This window comes from Microchirus variegatus (genome assembly GCF_963457635.1).
Source record: "Microchirus variegatus genome assembly, chromosome: 21".
NCBI lineage: Eukaryota > Metazoa > Chordata > Actinopteri > Pleuronectiformes > Soleidae > Microchirus > Microchirus variegatus.
Genome location: NC_139822.1, coordinates 14,344,174 through 14,360,526, shown reverse-complemented (window position 1 = coordinate 14,360,526; position 16,353 = coordinate 14,344,174). Strand labels below are relative to the sequence as shown.

Here is a 16,353-nt window from a genome sequence, read left to right as displayed (position 1 = left end):
GAAGAGGAAAAAGGAACAGAAACTTATGATACAATGGGATTGTAAGGATTTGAAATGAGGGGGTTTAGTAGCTCTTGACAGAGTTATTTAGGTATAAGTAAGGATTGTCTCTTTAAGCACACAGACACTGCCCCCTAGTGGTGATGAAAGGGAGAGCAGAGTGTGGCAATATGATCTCATGATCTGTTTTTAAGGCAGTTTTCTGGGGGTTACAAAAATATCTCCTCGAAATACACTTCCGAGTTACAGCGACAAGCACAAAAAAGACGATATGCAAGAAAAAAAAAAAGTTTATTCCTTGCAAACCTCACAGAGCGAGAGCGCAGCCAAGGTCAGACCTGGGTAGAAACTAAAGCAGTGACTGTGGGCATAGTAAACAAAACAAAACAAAAAAACACTTTCAACAATCAGTTGACCAAACAACCGACTAAAACGTTTAGTCTTTTTCCACAACATCCTTTTCCCAATGAGCCATCTGAAAGGAAAAAAAAAGCTTTTCCATATACAGTAGGTGAAAACCACACACACAACAATGATCATTTCAGATGACAGCAAAACCACATCAGACTCCAGCAGTTTTCTCACCTGCAGGAAAATAACAATACCACAAACGGGAGTAAGGAAAGAAAGAAAATGCTGTATAACAGCCTCTTGCTCGACAGTTGCGAAATACTGTAACCTTCTTGAAAAGGGAATGTTAATTTTTAGTCCCTTTTTTTTCTTTTTTTTTTAAACTACACAGTCTACAACAAACAGGTGACTCACTGTTCTCTACCTGCTCAACACAAACTTCCATCAACTGATATTGGACAAAAAATAGAGTGTCAGCCAAAATGTATTTGCAGTACATTCTTGAACACATCACGAGAGAAACAAGCGTTTCAGTCTTGGCACATTAACTGAGGTGGAGGAGTCATTAAATAATATTATTTAACTGTTCTGTTTTAATTTCCAAAGCGTTGTGTACACTGCACAGACCAACGTTTTTTTTTTTTTCCCTTTTAAACAGCATGTGTTTCCTACAGTGCAACATTTCACTGGAAATCAGTCAAGAAAAAGAAGTTCAACTTCAGGGGTTTGGGGGTTTAACAGCAGCTTGAACGAGCTTCCGTGTACCGACGTGACAGTTCAAGAGACGTTTACACTTCACAACCGGCGTGGAAATCAGTCAGAACACATCAATGTCTGAGGGTGAGGTCAAATTCTTATGCATTCCAGTTTAGCCAAGGTGCGTCATCACTAATTCAGATTGGGCTGGGCCTTTCACCTCACCTCAAGGCACTGTGAACGCGACAACTGGTGACAACTTCCTCTCAATGGTCAAAAACCTTAGCAATATAAATGAAAACAAGCTGTCGTTTTGACCAATACTTTTTGTTTAATTTCATTTTATAACGCGCAATCTTTCCCAGCTTGTCGAAAGTGTTAAACAAAACTGAACCACACAAATGAAAAAAAGAACTATTCACCACCAAACCCCAAAGCGAGGATTATTTGATGTCGATTTGCAGATTAAGATAATAAATTAACCGAGACAAGAGTCTGTGCCAACTTTGCATTACATTCCTCTGGTTGTACAGATGACGCCTCACTACCTTATGAGAAAATAATCTGTCCAAGAAGTTGGGATACAAGTCAGGCTGTACGATAGAAGAGAACTGATTTCCAATTTTCTTAAAAAAACAAAACAAAACATAAAAGCAAAACCAAAGCAGCTATTCCCCAGGACCAAAGAGCAGGTGGTTGCAGTGGTGTTGGGAGAGGGAGAGCAACACCTTTGAGATGAAGGTACATACTCGATTCTGTGAGGTTTCACTAGACACTTAAGAGAAAGAAAAAAAAAACTGGGACTTCCTAGTTGACACGTGATGCCCGTTTTTTACGTTGTTTTTTTTGTTTGTTTGTCTGTTTTTTTTTTTTGTCTTTTGTTTTAACTACAACAAATACAGTCACAAAACAACATCCTTCTGACCTGGCAAGGAGAGAACAACACCCCCACCCGCCCCTCGAGAAGAAAACCAACGTTCTCAGCTGCAGACATGCTGAGCAGATTGTAAGGTGATGAGGCCTGCAGGGATAATCAAAATGAAGGGTCGATGGAGGGAAGGGGGCTGGGTGGGGGCGAAGCGTTCACTTTTTCATTGGCTGGTAAACGGAGGCATTGGGGTCGAGGCCAGAGGGATTGGTGTCCATGAACTTGGAGGAGTAGTGGGGGGCCACGGGGGTCATGCTGCTGGTGTCGGTCGAGTAGGAGATGCTGGGCATGACGGCCATCACTTCAGCTATCTTCTGCTTCAGGTCTTTGATCTCCTGGTCTTTCTGCAAGATTTGACCTGGAAGCAAACATCCAAAATCCAGATTTTTTACATAACATAATACATAAACATAATTGCACAAGGGATTTCTAATCATCCAATAGCCTTCTAATGCTATTAGCAAACACAATGTATCATTAGAACACTGGAAATGGGCCTCTATACACCTATGTACATTAAAAACCAGACGTTTGCAGCTAGAACAGTCGTTTACCACATTAACAATGTATAGAGTGTATTTCTGATTAATTTGATGTTATATTAATTGAAAAAAAAGTGCTTTTCCTTTACAAATGAGGACATTTCTAAGTGACCCCAACTTCTGAACGGTAGTGTACATCGTTTGACAGTTGGACCGACCTTGTGCAATCTCCAGCTGTCTCTTGGCATCGCCCAGAGCAGAGAAGAGGTCCAGTTTTATCCTGGTCTCTGCACTCAAGCTATTCTCCAGGTGCTGGGTCTTGTCCTGCATTGCTGACAGTGCGGACATCAGCACCTCCGTGTCTTTTTCATTCTCCTTATATTTATGAAGCTCCTGATAGATGGAGGACAAGAGACAATGTCAGGGTCAAAGTCAGGAGGTTGGCATCTGTGACACGTTGTTTTTAAAACACACTGGCGACTCAGTGTTCTCCTCGTCGGCTGGGTTAGCCGACAAATAAGTCGGTATGACCACTGTTGATTTGTGAGACAAAATTAGAAAAAGTTGAAAAAACACACACAATTTTCACACTGTGTTCACTTGATTTATACACTTAGATTATAGCTATGTGTGAGAAACTGCCTTGGCCAGGAGTTGCAAGAAACACAACCATGATTGTATTAGCTGCATTATTGTGTTAGCATGAAGAACTGGTCAAATTATCTTTAAATAAATAAATAATACAAAGTAACATTTTGCATTTAAAGTAGTGCCGGGCGCTCTAACGGCGTCAACGTTAACGCACGACGCGTTTCCATGATGACTGACCGGAAAAAGACACGTGGCGTCATGTTTACGTGACTCTGGATTGTTAAAATGAGTCTCTAAAGTATGGCTAAACTTTAAAAACGGAGGCATGCATACACAGTACACAGGTACGCTGGTTATTTGTAGTGCTGCTCTTTTCGTTTTAATAAACAGACCTCTCCAGTTCCAACTTAAGGTGCGCTAACCGGCGCTACTGCAGCTAACGGTGCCTGGACTCCGGTATAGCACATAAACATGCCGTCACGCACAAAACGCATCATGCATTAACGTGCGTTAACCTAGTGCCCAGCACCAATTTAAAGACTCCATAGATGATTCTTTTAGCTTGACAATAACAATTCTTATGATTGCTTTCTTTTAGCCCAGCATCCTCACCTGCACTTTCAGTTCAAGCTCTCGGATCTGGTCTTCCTTCAGCTTGATATCCATCGTTAGTTTCTTACACTCCGTCTCTAATTCGGTGATCTTACGCCGCAGCGTGTCTGTGCACTCCCCCCTAAAAAAGTAACACATGTTTTATTAAAGTCAACATGATAATCATACAGTAAAAGAGGCAACAAATGTGTTGTTAAAGTCAGATGTGTATGTACCTGGATGCTGCTGCTAGCGCTACTGCTCTGGCTGCCGTGGCCTCCTCTAACTTCTTTCGCTTCTTTTCGTCTGCGAGCTGTTTCTCGATGGCGGCTCGAGCTTCCTGCTCTGCTTTGAGCCTCTTCTCCAATTGGCCGACTGCCTGTTTGTCCTTTTGCTTTGCCTGCACAGCATTATGGAGTCTACAGGGACACATACAATAAAACAGCACTTTAGCAAAAATAGGACAGAGAGGGAGAGGAACGGGTGAGGTCTCCATCCATACTTGTATAGGGCAATGAACACGATCATCTATAGTTCAGACCTGTTGGGACTGTGGCACCACTCACTTGTTCTGCAGCAGCTCGTTCTCCTGGCGCAGCTGACCCAGCTCGGTGCGTATGGAGCGTTCAGCGCTGCCCAGTGAGCCAAGCTGGCTTCGCAGGTCCTGCTCTACTTGCCGACTGGCCTGAAGGTCCGCCTTCAACTTTTTAACGTCCTGCTCCAATCTGTCCCAGGCAGGGGAGAGAAAAGAGATGGCCTTAAGACATGATTCGTAGAAAATACATTAATAACAGTAAATAACAAAGTTTAAGTATTTCCACACCTTATGTAATGTGATCTATACGGTTCAATCACATATGATGTAAATGCCCAGTACATTGTGGACAACAAGTTATTATAGCTGCAAGGGCAATCCAATATCCAATACATGTGGAGGATCAAAGTCAAGATCTGCATCAAAGTCAAATTTGCATTGAATAAACATTAAGCTAACACTACTTTTGATGTGTTGACAGACACAGAACGAGGGAAAGCAAAAATCCACTGCAAATGATTTCAACACTCAATATTTTGAAAGTGGAGATGCAGCAAATGCATACAAACTACTAAGCAGGTCTTTAGTATACTGTTGCACTCCTGGTGTCTGCTGCGTCTCATTGTTTAGAATAATGTTTGGGATGTTTTCCATGTTCAGGAAAACTCCCTTTGTGAAAAGATTGTTGTTAATTACAGCACACTTGTATATGTACTGCAGATGATAGTGTTTTATTGTTTATGTAGTAATGTGGGCCACACAGATACTGCTAAACTGAGTTATTGTGTATTGCACACACATGAACGCACGCACGTGGTTTAAATGCATCAGATAATAATTTTGTACAGGTGAGTCGTAATCACATCTGAAGAGTTACACCTGTAGCCCTAGCAGTCAAAGCATCAGAGAACGAGATTTAGCATAAAACGAGCACAGATTGATGCTATAGATGTTATAGTTCTGGTCTCCTCTCTGCTGTCAACTATGGCTAACATCCTAAATTAATCTGCAAAGAAAAATCCCAAAAATAAAAGTAAATCCTGCCACATCAGTGACTTTGTACACCGTCAACAACTACATAACGTTTTTACTAAATCTCACACGTTATTTGTTATGCGCCACATGAAGTAACTGAGCTTTATATATTCAGTTATATTTTTTGTACTTGGCAATTAATAGCAACAGCTACAACCCACAAATAGAATCTTATTCTGTTCGGGAAACATCAATGACCATCTGTTTGCTTTGAGTAGTTCGTCACCATCAATGGCGTCACAACCGGGGACTTGTTTTGGCCACAGTCAATGTCTGATCCTTTGTTTGCCCAAGGTACACAAGCAAACAACACTGGACACTCAAGTAAACAAACCGCAAAATCAACAGCAGAGAGCTCCTATAAAAAAAAAGGATATTCGATAATAGATATAGATAAACAATATTTTTGAAATGCTGCAATTAAATTGTGTCCTTTAACAATTTTAGAATTGAAGTATTTCTGCCATCAGAACCATGCCAAAACTATTTTTTCTGTCCAGGGTGATATTCTTCAAAATATATACAATAGGGCTGCAACTAATAATTATTAATTATTCTTAATAAATTATTAATATGTGGATTATTTTCTCAATTCATCAAACAAACAAAAATGTTGATCAGTGCAGAACCTCTCAAACGCCTTGTTTTGTGAGCAAACCATAATTATTCTTAATTAGTCTTAATGATTTCTTTATTATATGAGAAATGAAAGCTGAAAAATCATAGAAAAACGATTAATCGATTATCAAATTAGTTGATTAATTTAGCAAATCAACTGATCATTGCAGCCCTTTATTAAAGATTTTTCTTGTTGTGTTACCTTTTAGTATGTGCGTACTTGAGTATTTTATCTAGGGTAAATAGTCGTAAATTAGCCAAAGGCTATTATCTGGCATATTTACATGTTATTTCCATTAAATAAACGAACACATGACAAGTCATGCAGCCCAACTATTCAGCTGTCTGACATATCACTGAATCAAATAATTTGGCTGTGTATCAGATTGCATTTCTTACCGAACCAGTGCTTCTGGCTTGCTCAGCTGGTTGTTGGGGATACAGTTGTCTGTCGGATCCTTGTGGGAGCCACCCGATGTCCCCTTACCCACTGATAACTTGTGCTTCTTCTCATTCTTCCCTGAGGAAGAGGAGGAGGACGGTGCAGAGGAAAGCACGCTGCCATTGGTAGCACTGTGACCACGGGGTGAGGAGTTCAGTGTTGCGGCATTGCTGCTAGCATTTTTGTAGTTTTTGGAGGAAGAAGAGGATGAGGAAGAGCAGGAGGAATTGTTGTCCTCTTTAAGCAACAGGTTCTCTGTGCTGCCCAGCTCTGTGGTCAGTCTCTTGTTGTTCATATGGTTCTCCATGTACTCCATCTCCTGGAGTTTAGAGTCCACTGACGACGGCAGGATGCTGTTGCTGTTGTGCTGCTTTTTACCGTCCCCGCCACCCTTTCCCTCTTTCCCTTTTTCTCTATACTCCAGTTCCGGCAGTGGTGCCGTTATCTTTTTATTGGCTGGGGTGCCATTCTGTGACAATGAAGGGGTGTCCACTTCAGATATTCCTTTAGTTGCTGCTGCGGCTGCTGCTGCTGCTGTATGACAAAAAGAAGTAAACAAAGAGGGGGTGTATTAAATACGACAAGTGACATGAAACATCATCTAATAAGACACCGAAATAGTCTCCTGTACTCAACACTGCACCCTCATTTGTCCAATATTTAATTCTGCATATCTTAAATTTGACTATAGTATTAGTATAAGCTGTGTTAGTGAGGACACAGAGAGAGATTCATGTTGTGTTAAAATGTTGGAAAACATTTCCACACAATTCATCTTAGTGATCTTTGTTCAATTACAAATTCTTAAGTTGCATCGATTGACTATTTTCAACGAGCAAACAACTCTGCAAGAAAACCATTTTAAAAGCTATGCATTATTTGCATACAGAAAAGCAGAGAATCTTGGCATCATGATTGGCACTGGGCGTTTACTAAACTAAAAGGCAGGTAGTCATGGAACCACATACTTTGGATTGAGTGTGAAATGCTGCAGATGAAAGTTGAAATAATGTTGGACTTATGACAAACTTGATCAAAGCCTAGGTGTGTTGAAAAAGAAAAACACCAATTTTTTAGGGCCTCATTTATAACCATCCATTATATCACGGCTGTGTAAACTGTCACATGTTAATACAAAAATTAACAAGATAAAAAAGGTATACAAGTTTCATTTTACACAATCCAAACAATGTGTATCAGATATCCATGTACATGAATGTTTGAACTTTACCTTCTTCTGCTTCTCGCTCTTGCCTCTGAAGCATCTGTTGCTCTGGAGGCAGAGCCTGTTGCAGCAGCTGCATGTAAAACTCATTCTCCTTCTGCACCTCCTTCTGCTTCCGGAGGCGCATCTTGTAGCTTACATAGCTCTTGAAGCCGAAGCCCAACGTAACCACCGGATAGCCAATGCTACAGACACGACAGACATGACAAATACTGATATAAGTCTGAGCTTCAATTATGGATTGAAAGAAGTAATCCAGATGTTTATTTTTCTATGTAAATAACACAATTTGTCAAACTAAAGTATTAGTATTAAGGAGGAACGTGGCACACAATATATACTATATATGTGGTGTGAAACAGTAAAAGAAGCAGCATGTTCAGTTTAGACAACGGCGTCATCATGACACGAAAGCCAGACGTGTCCCTCAAACAAAGCCATACTGTCTAGCACAGTGCACCTTGTCAAAACACAGTAGTGACTCACCAGTGTGCAGCAAAAGGACGGCACAAGTCCACGTGGAAGTTCTTCAGGTCTTTGAATCTGATGGCTGCCTCTATGTATACAAACAGTATCCAAAGAGACACTGTGGGCAGACAGACCCCCCTCTCTGAAAAAAATAAACATCAAAGCAGGACAAAGATGTTAGAGGTGGGCATAAAAACGTATTGTGTCCAAACAAAGAGAAGATAATCTTTTACTTTTCCTTGATTAACACTACCTAAATTCAATTTCATCATAGCTTTGCCAAAGTAAAAGTTCATCCAGTTTCAGTGTTTAAACATAACATCCATTTTTTGTATAGCATCAGAAAATCATTATATTAGCATACATTAAAAAAATTAAAAAAAAAACCACTGACGACTAAAGCCAAATACACGTTAGGGTCAGGGGTTAGGTTAGGGTTGGTTGATGTGGCAACAACCAACTGTGCAAATATAGACTTGACTTAAATAGATTTGCCATTCTTACAGACTCACGTGTATGTATGTATGTATGTGTGTGTGTGTGTTTAGCTTGGTTAACCATTTGATTAACAGAACCACTCGACCCTTATAAGAGAGTGATCACGATGCCTACATCAACCACTGCTTCTGTGGCTGTGACATGCTTAGATAGCTTCACCACCAGACTATGTGGTGGGATAAATATTAATACATCTGTGACGTCCTATGGTTGTGCATGTGTGGCGAGTTAAGCTAAGTGAGCTGGGACAGCAAGTGGTGATCATTTTGTGTTTCTCCTCCCCCAGCTGGCACGAGGATCTCAAATCTGACACCTGGCCTTTGGTCAAAGCAGGGGGGATACCACTAAATCAGTGAGTGACAACTAATCCGCAGAGCGCAGCTCATTTACACACACCATGCAAAATTCTAAGAGGCAAAACTATGACTTGCAAATATGATAACACAATGTGCATGGGTATTACACAACATTTTTCACACCTGCTCTTCTGAAAAAAGGAAGTGGAGGCACTAACCCATTTTAATTTACCTTAATTGTCTTTCTGAGCAAACAAACAGAAAGCCTGGGTCTACAGACCTTCTGCAGACACAAAGGTCATAGCCATGAAGCAGTTTTTGTTCCTGGATCTCACAATACTTAATTTAATCACTGGCATTTGTCATATGCAGTATTAAAAACCAACAAATATCAAGACATCTAAACAGAGGAAGCCGTACCTGTGTGCCAAACATACTGCACCCACACATAGGTACTAGCAGCGAAGAACAGCCATTGCACCGGGATGAAGAGGAGGCAAATGATGTCCGAGGTAAATGCCACACACACAAAGAATACTGAGAAGGCCTGTAGGGTAGGAGAGGTGGTTGTGTTAAACAATTTGCTAGAAAGAGACGTAGATTTTTACTTTTACTCAGTTCAATTCTAACTGTTCACGCTGTGAACTAGCACTAAGCTGTAGGGCACCAAAACACACACCTACACAATACATTTCAATCGCAACAAGCTGACTAGAATCAAAGGAAATAAATACTTAGACACCAGACTAATGCCTGATCAGATACTGCACGTGTGGCACTATTCAAATCTGAAATGTGATGTTCACTGTAGGCATGCTCTCTCCTGTTTACATAATTCCAACCTAATAAGATCAGCCAAAGCTACTCACCAGTCCCTGGTATCTGAAGGAGTCGTACACACTCCGGATGAAGAGCCAGAATGGCCAGAGGTACTCAAACCTGAATTCAAGTACAAAGTCTGCCAGAAGCACCAGTGCCCACACCACCAGGAACTTCAGGTACAGGAAGGTACTAGAAATGAGAAGAAGTGAATGACATTAGATTTGGAATACAAAGAACACAATCATCAATAAGGTTAAAGTGTTTCTTCTTTTTACATTGGCAATGTGATTTTTGTCAAACACTGCTCATCCTAAACCGATTAATAATTGTGGATTATGAGTGTGTACAGGTGTATGATGTCTCTGGAGCTGCAGTTTGACAAATTAGATGCACCTTACTCAGTACAAGTATATAGAAATCAGAGAGACTTCTGAGAAGATTATACAGTAAAAGGTCTACATCTTGTACTTATGTACCGATGCTTCTCGGGGGCTGTGGAGGTTGGAGAATCAGAGACAATGTTGTCATTTATTGCTGGCTCTTTCTAATACTCGGTTTACATTGTAGGATTTGGGACTATTGCAGAAGAAAGACAACAGACGCTCATGGCGTTTCTTTTTGGTTATGGCTCTGAAACTGTGGTCCTGCATCATACTGTGAGATGCTCAAAGCCATTCTCATGGTCTTGCAACCAAAATGAGCCTGTCAGACATTTAGGAAGACCATCTCGCAGTGTCCGTGCTGCCATGAACTGCTTCTGCATATATCGTCTAAACTAGCTCGCGTCAAATGTTGTAGTTAGGCATAAGTTTTCAGCATCTGCAAAAAACTATTGAGAAAAAGTTATTGAATGAGATACATGCGACTACATGACCACACTGACACAGAGCAGTGAAGACGGGAGAAATTGCAAACCGCAGTTTCAATACATGTGTCCATCCCTACTGATTTTGACTAATAATAATGTATAAACATTAAACAATAGTTAGCACCGTGTTAAGTTGATGTAGCCTCTGCAAAACAATGCACATTTGAGTTGGAAAACAATACTTTCTGAAGCAATTGCATGTTTCAATCCATACATTTCATATAATAATTCACACACTGTCAATTTTAACCCCGATCATAACATACAATTTCAATTGTCATCATCGTACAGTCTACAAATACTATACTTGTGCGTAGTGCAGTTTTTCATGATGTTTTCCATGATGTTTATAGATTGCTGGATGATCAGAGTTGACATTTGTGTTGTTGTAACACTGAGACTCAGGCAGAAATACAGCGGGGTGATGTGTGCGCATCAAAGGAGGATAGAAGTGTTACGCAGGGGCATCTGTCAATAGTTCAAAGACTGACTAACAACTCTAAATGCCACGTGTAACAAGTGGCTCCTGGGGTTAGTTTTGTCAGATACACAAAAGGCACACGGAGGTAGCGCCTGTCAAGAGCTGAACAGACATGCTACATTAAGATTCCAGATTTGAATACTGCAAAACAAGCCGTGTAATCATGTTTGGTTAATATACACACGGGTCTAAACGTGCGTGGATGAGCAAGGTGTGTGTGTGTGTAAGGTGTGTGTAAATGTTGGCAGTAAACAGACAAAGATGCTTTGGCGCTAGCTAACATAAGTTACATTGGCTAACAGGGAAGCGACTCATTTTGACAGGGCTCACAGGTGACAACAAACGTGGGGTACTGGCATTTAACTGACGGTTTCTATCAGTTTCCTAACGCTGCCAACAACATTCCTTGAAGCTGTCACGTTGCTATGACAGATACTCTGAAACATGGTGCAAAACAGGCTGTGTTGCGGCCTAGCGCTACAGCTAGCTTAACAGCTAACGATACCTTCTCACAAATGCACTACCAAATATACCGCTAGCATACACTTGAGCTCGCTAAGATAATAATAGTGCTAGCTGTGGTAGCCCGTTCAAGTATGAGTGACAGTGTTAATAACTTTCACGGTGTGCAGCTGTGAAGTCACGGGAATCCCCATGCAGTGCGCCCGTTACTGTGTTGAGGAGGACCGTTGGTCGGGCTCCATGGAAGTTACCTGCCGTATATACCCTCGGTGATTCGGTTCCGTTTCAACGGCCGTCGGAGTTTACTGCAGTCCGCATTGCGCCGCTTCATCCTCCTCCCCTTGGCTTTGGCCTTCGAGTAACCACTGTAATCTTATCCAGTTTTCTTGTGTGTACAGACAAAATAATAAATGAACTACCTATTGTATCTGTCGCTGTTATTATTATTTTTTTCCCCCCGTTGGAAACAAAGAAATAAATAAAGGACCCTATTCGGGAACCTCCTCCTTTTCTGTTAGCGCAGGCTCAATAAGAACAAGCCGCTCGACATTGTACGTATGCCCGGTTGTCAGACGGCTGGTATATCCAATTAATCTCTCCGCCGAGGCCTCTCCTCTTTGACGGATACAGAGATGAGCCACTTACGTTGCACAGAAGCCGCTCGCTCATTTCTCTTCCGCCAAAGACAAACAGGACAGAGCGAGGAGCAGAGGGCCGTCCCGCCCTTCGGCCAATCAGAGCCTTGTGGATAAATTGGGCACGGACGATTGACCAATGAGCTGACAGCAGAGGCGGGCTTTGTCTGAGAGGTTTCCACTGTGGGTTTATTATTAAAAGCAGGGGATAATAATAATAATACAACATACAAAACTCTCACTGACATAAGAAGCGCCAGCACATGAAAGTGATTTACACGAGGGTATTTCTATGTGGTTCACTGACTAGACTCGCCCCCATGTGTGTCCTGTGTTCTGTTACCAGGTTAAATTGTGTACACTGTATAAATGTGTATGTGTGTGTACTGTAGGTCCTTAATGAAATGCCATAGTGGAGTTACTATTATATCTTTAATTCTTGGTTATTTTATCTTTCTGATTCTCATTACAGCTTGGTAGATGCTGAGATTATTATTATTATTATTATTATTATGTATAAAAGTCAGCCACATCATGAAAATAGGCATTTGATTCTATTGTGGCAGATTGGTGTGTATCCATAGCTTGTTTTGAATTACTTTATCCACAAACATTAATAATGTGACATAAAAAATAAAAGAGACAGATCAGCCTACACCAGGGGTCACCAACGTGGTGCCCGCGGGCACCTGGTAGCCCGCAGGCAGCCAATACGGTGCCCGCGGGCTAACTTCACTTCACCTCACTTGCATGTATCCATATGATCGCTCAGTAAAATATCTTTGATATTGTTTATAAAAACTGGTAATCGTTAGGAGTAAGCACTGGAATGAATGTGTATGCAGTTGAATGCATAATATTAATCATTTAAATGGTAAACAAACAAAAAAATATTATATGGTAGCCCTCCATATTATTTTTTTACCCTTAAGGTAGCTCTCTGTCTCAAAAAGGTTGGTGACCCCTGGCCTACACCATACTCAGTTACCAGTTTTGTGTTATACGTATGTTGGGCACATAATTACATACTGTATGTGTAACTATAGCTCTAATGTGTAACAGTAAGTAAAACAAATATATAACTTGTGTTGTGTCTGATGTGTGTATGAAATAATATAACTTTTTTGGCATGCACAACCTAATTCCATTATGCAGGACAAGCCCTGAAATATATATTTCATTCTGTCTCTGGATTAAAAAAAAAAAAAAAGAAAAAGAAAAAGAAAGAAAAAAATGAAATGAGGAGCTTGGAGTTGCGCCCATGTTCAAATTGCGCCAACCGCGCACTTGCGTCAGTCAGCTGGTGAAGAAGGAGCTTGCAGAGAACATCTCCAATGGCTCCTCGGTACGCACCAAGTCTGCGCCCCTGCCTGGCACCGACGCTGCTTCTCCTGCAGCTCGCTTTCATTGTCATCTTTTACTTTTACGCTGAGATCCAGATCCACGTGAGCGCACACAGGGACACCTTCACCAACGTCTACCCAAGTGAGTAGTGCATGTGGAAGTGGTTGGGTGGTGAAATGGTAAACAGTTCATCATGTTTGAGTTGAATAATTCTCCAAGGAAAAACATAATAATAGTTTGTTAAGTACTCCCAACTGTTATTAAAAAAGCTGAATGAAGTGACATGTTTGTGGTGAGTATGGGGAGGGGCTCCTTTTATCACTGCTGGATATTGATAAGCTGCGACAGTTACTGCCGCAGTTGTGTTAGAGCAGATGATCTGCTTTTCCTCCTGAAAACTCATCAACTATCAGCTGAAACACACCAGACAACATTGCATTTCACTGTATTGTGATTCAGATTCTAAAGCCCCCTCTCAGAGGCGATTCTAGAGTCTGTAGGGGTCCTAAGCAAAAATTTCCAGGGGGGCCTTCCAACCAGTGTTCATCACCATTATGTTACAAATGATCTGACACCAACAAAAATGTATGAGTTCAAAATATTTCTTTTTCCAAAATGAATGAAATAACATGGAAAAAAATGGTAAAAAAGTATGTGAAAATATAAATGTGAAGAACAATAAAATACTGGAAATAGCTTTTAAAAAACTACATAAACTTGTACACTGTAAAGAACTCACATTATAAAACAATACAAATATATAGAACAATAAAAAACTGTAAATAACTGAAAAAAAAACCCTTTTCCTACTGCAATGTTATTGCAAATCGCCCATTGTTGTTTAAGGGGGACGTGGAGGCGGCTGCTCACTGATGCATTTAAGTAAAAAAACAGCCCTCAGGCTCCGAGTGTCGGGGGCCCCGTATCGGCTCGGGGCCCCGTGCCGCAGTTGCCTGCCTTTCCTGTTCACAAACTGCACCACTGCCCACTCTTCTCTTGCAGTGTTCCAGGATGTGAACGTGATGCTGATTCTAGGTTTCGGCTTCTTAAGCACTTTCCTGGTGCGGTATGGTTTCAGTGCCACTTCGTTCACTCTACTTGTGGCAGTGGTGGCCACTCAATGGGCAATTATACTCAATGGTATCGAGACCTTCAGAGGGAAGATCAGGATCGATTTGAGAAGGTAGCATGATAACACCGAATGAAATCTTCTGATTCTTTTACAGATCTAGTTTTGACATGTCTCATTTTAGTTTGATAGATGCTGAAATGTGCACGGCCTCTGTCCTCGTTTCAATTGGAGCTGTGCTGGGGAAGACCAACCCTGTCCAACTCGTCCTCATCTCCCTGCTGGAGGTGTCTGGGTTCATCCTGAATAAATGGGTCCTGCAGACCTTGCTCAAAGTAAGCAACATTTGATGCACACTCAGGACTGTCCTGATTTTGTTGGTAATCTGCTGTAAATGTTTCTTTCCCGACTGGAGGATCACCTGCTGAACAGCATCACGTTGCTTCACATCTTTGGGACTTTCTTTGGACTCATGCTGTCTTGGATCATGTACCGGAAAGGTTCAATGCAGCGGTTTGAAAAAGAGACATTTGACCAACGATCTGGACTGTTCTCCATGTTAGGTTTGTAATAATCTCCCTTCTTTTTCTGACATTATTGCTGTAAGAGGGCAATCCTAAGGTTCAGGCACTAACCTTCTCTGTTCTCCAGGGACTTTGTTTCTCTGGATGTTTTGGCCAAGTTTCAACTCAGTCCTTGTGGGCGATCGTATTCCTGGGAGGAAGGTCGGGGCCGTGTGCAGCACCTACCTGGCCCTGGCCGTCAGTGCCGTAGCAGCAGCTGCCACGTCTGTGCTCTCCAGTCCCAAGGGAAAACTCAACCTGGTACGATCTGACGTTTGATATCTTAACACACAATTAGTCCACCATCCATGAGCTTGACTGAAAGAGCTTGGGATCAGCAAATCAGTCTGCTGATATCATGGTCTGCCTTTGAGCTCGTGTCTTCACTCCTTTGTCAGATCCACATGCAGGAATGTATCCTTGCTGGTGGTGTTGCTGTTAGCGTCGCATTATCAGCGGTTCATCAGCCGTGGGTGGCCATGACAATTGGACTCACTGCTGCAGTTCTCTCGACCATTGGACACCGATACCTAAAGGTTTTGACCGTCACCTCTTAGACAATGCACATTAGCTTGCCTTATATTATAACTCCTGATTCATCTCTTACTTTTTAGACGCAAATGCTTCTTGCATTTCAATTCCACGACACCCGTGCTGTTCTCAGCACCCATGGCCTCCCCGGTCTCCTGGGATGGCTAATACGTCTCGTCCTGGAGGTTCAAGAGTTCGACGATCACACAACGTAAGAGTAACTTATCAGATCAGATTTTCAGCGCACAAACACACAAAAAGGTGTGACACCGTGTGTCCTTCATTCGCAGGGCGATCCGCTTTGCTGTATATCATATCTGTACTCTCCTCGCCACCATCGCTATAAGCATGTCCGTGGGAATCATCACAGGTAAATGATCCGTTTTGTGTCCATTAGAGAGTATGATGATTGGCATAATAGACCCTTTTCACATATAGATATAGGAGAGGATTTAATAGAGCATAACTGCATTGCTAAACAGATCTGATGGTGATCTACAGTCCTTTATATCAATACTGTTTCCCATTTGTAAGCTTTTTCTCCTATTTAATTTTTTTTTCAAAAAGGACTTCTCCTCAAGTGGGACTTCTGGAGAACACCCCAAGACAACAAGTGTTATGACGACCAGGCTTTCTGGGAGGTATGTCATCAACATCATGTTCATTTCATCTCTACAGGAAGATAATTAACATTTTCTATTGTGCTACATCTTATTAATCGACTTTATATTTTACAGTTTCCTCATCTTGCAAAGAGAAAGTAAGAACGTGGAGAACCGGGTTAGTCTGGAATGCTGGAGGAAGCTATTTTCATGCCTATGT

The 16,353-nt window shown here is 41.5% G+C and overlaps 2 protein-coding genes across 2 annotated transcripts; one reads left to right on the top strand and one right to left on the bottom strand.

Annotated features, from left to right (window-relative positions):
* Window positions 1-348: 348 nt before the first annotated feature.
* Window positions 349-11,880, bottom strand: maco1b (macoilin 1b). The gene is made up of 11 exons (XM_083907626.1): window positions 11,641-11,880; window positions 9,626-9,767; window positions 9,177-9,303; window positions 7,981-8,104; window positions 7,501-7,679; window positions 6,227-6,803; window positions 4,206-4,364; window positions 3,876-4,058; window positions 3,661-3,781; window positions 2,676-2,850; window positions 349-2,333 (listed from the first exon to the last, which is right to left on the bottom strand). The coding sequence occupies exons 1-11, from the start codon at window positions 11,718-11,720 to the stop codon at window positions 2,131-2,133; spliced, it is 2,070 nt and encodes a 689-aa protein (XP_083763752.1). The 5' UTR covers window positions 11,721-11,880; the 3' UTR covers window positions 349-2,130.
* A 1,478-nt stretch (window positions 11,881-13,358) lies between these two features.
* On the top strand, window positions 13,359-16,295 carry rhd (Rh blood group, D antigen; the record flags this gene model as incomplete). Its single annotated transcript, XM_083908042.1, has 10 exons — window positions 13,359-13,509; window positions 14,371-14,551; window positions 14,622-14,772; window positions 14,853-15,000; window positions 15,089-15,261; window positions 15,399-15,536; window positions 15,615-15,742; window positions 15,822-15,901; window positions 16,099-16,172; window positions 16,269-16,295. The coding sequence occupies 10 exons, from the start codon at window positions 13,359-13,361 to the stop codon at window positions 16,293-16,295; spliced, it is 1,251 nt and encodes a 416-aa protein (XP_083764168.1).
* Between the last annotated feature and the right edge of the window lie 58 nt (window positions 16,296-16,353).

What these genes read in the sequence shown, in the direction of transcription:
- maco1b (XM_083907626.1), bottom strand. Translation starts at nt 11,720, where the DNA reads ATGAAGCGGCGCAATGCGGACTGCAGTAAACTCCGACGGCCGTTGAAA. An exon ending in CGTCCTTTTGCTGCACACTG is followed by an intron (nt 7,680 to 7,980) that starts GTGAGTCACTAC and finishes TCGTGTCTGTAG; the next exon opens with CATTGGCTATCCGGTGGTTA. An exon ending in AGAGCGAGAAGCAGAAGAAG is followed by an intron (nt 6,804 to 7,500) that starts GTAAAGTTCAAA and finishes TTTGTCATACAG; the next exon opens with CAGCAGCAGCAGCCGCAGCA.